The sequence below is a fragment of the Cynara cardunculus genome, assembly GCF_001531365.2.
Source record: "Cynara cardunculus var. scolymus isolate 2C chromosome LG 1, CcrdV1, whole genome shotgun sequence".
Lineage (NCBI taxonomy): Eukaryota > Viridiplantae > Streptophyta > Magnoliopsida > Asterales > Asteraceae > Cynara > Cynara cardunculus.
The window spans coordinates 42455988-42457490 of record NC_037528.1 but is presented as its reverse complement, the minus strand read 5'-3'; the positions used below and the strand labels follow the sequence as shown (position 1 = coordinate 42457490).

At 37.7% G+C, this 1503-nt stretch overlaps 1 protein-coding gene across 2 annotated transcripts in view; it reads right to left on the bottom strand.

Moving 5' to 3' along the window:
* The window catches only part of LOC112509293 (imidazoleglycerol-phosphate dehydratase-like), a 29330-nt gene extending 28149 nt beyond the window's left edge, over window positions 1–1181 (bottom strand). Inside the window, exons 1-2 of one of the 2 annotated variants that reach the window (XM_025114179.1) lie at window positions 889–1181; window positions 636–763 (exon numbers count right to left, since the gene is read on the bottom strand). In XM_025114179.1, coding sequence (XP_024969947.1) covers window positions 636–763; window positions 889–1132 — 372 coding nt within the window. In that variant the 5' untranslated portion in view covers window positions 1133–1181. The remainder of the gene's footprint in view (window positions 1–635; window positions 764–888) is intronic. The other variant, XM_025114171.1, reaches the window with a different exon arrangement.
* Window positions 1182–1503: the final 322 nt, after the last annotated feature.

Genomic DNA, 1503 nt, shown 5'->3' with positions numbered 1-1503 from the left:
TTAGGATTAGGGTACGGCTTTATTTAAGGGACCGGCCACCCCATTGTTTGGATTCATTCTAGTATTTTGATTCTTGTCGTAGACATTGGAGATTACTGGGTCTCGAATTCCAGGGTTTATTTTAATAAGCATCCGATTAGTGGTACTTTTGGCCGCTAATCTTGATTTTGCCAATTGATCCATATCAGGTTCTTAGCCTATGGACTTCAGCCACGTAGCATTTTGTCCCTTGCATACATAGTATAAATACCAGTCTCGGGTGTTAGAGACAGGCGCACAAATTCAAGCTATCAAGAGTAATTATTCTGCAACAATTTCGAGCAATCCACGTACCACAAGTTCTTCAACTAGTACTGACGACTACTACACTACTTTGAGTAGAACACAATCTAGGATGAGTGAGGGTTATTGTAAGAGTGATATTAGGTTTATTCATCTGTCAATGGTAGAAACTGTTTTAGGCAATCTATCACTTATTGATTTATTGTTTATGCTGCACATTGAAAATGCAAGGCACTTACTTTTCAACCCTGAGTTTTTCCTTAATTTTTATCTTTCAGAATCAGATAAGTTCTTCATCCAAAAGTAAACATAAACCAACAAAATTTTGAAAGTTCGCAAAACGACATACTGACATCTAACATGTGATCAAGAAATGGAATTCCAGTGCTGCTGTCAGGTGAACCAACACCATCCAAGTTTAATTCCACAAACACATTCGTTTCATTCGTAACCCTTTTCACCGACCCAATTCGATCTCGAACTGAAAATCCAAAAGCAAAATCACAAAACAACTCAGACTTGCGAGTGCAAGAAAACTGCGCATAAAGAACAATGACGCCTAATCAGTTAGACCAGACATAAGTAACCAGAAATTAGGGTTCTTACCAGTGTCGACAGGAGGATCAGCCGTTATCGGAGAGCCATGGTCATTGAGGAGAGAAGAGGCGCTACAGCCTGTTGTTCTCTGCACCTCCATTGGGTAAAACTTATATCGTTGATTGATTGAAACGAGAGGGTGCTTAATTTGGTTGGGCGTGGGGACAAGTTGAAACCTAGGTTTGAGTAGCTGAGAAGAGCAACAAGATGAACTACTGTGTACAACACAGCGGTGTGGAACAGAGAGATCCATTGTGTCGTGGATAGGAAGAGTGAAATAAGAGACGCCAATCGGTATTAAAAAGGATGATTTGATTTCAAGATGGATGCTTTATTGCCTTTTAACCCAATTGAATTTTCTATATTTACTGATTAATTCTTTGGAAAAAGAATTGAATAAATAAATTATCGGTTTTTTTGAAGTCCATTAAATAAGTGAAGTATTGTTTGAGGACGAGGGTTAAGGTGATAACCGGATTTGGACTTTTGATCACCTTTAATCTCAAATTCATTTATGATTCGTGTTTGATACGAAGATTGATCTCGTACATCTCATCCTAATATGCATTTAAAAGTGTAAATATATTCTTACACTTCTCATATTTAACTCTCTTTCTCATTGAA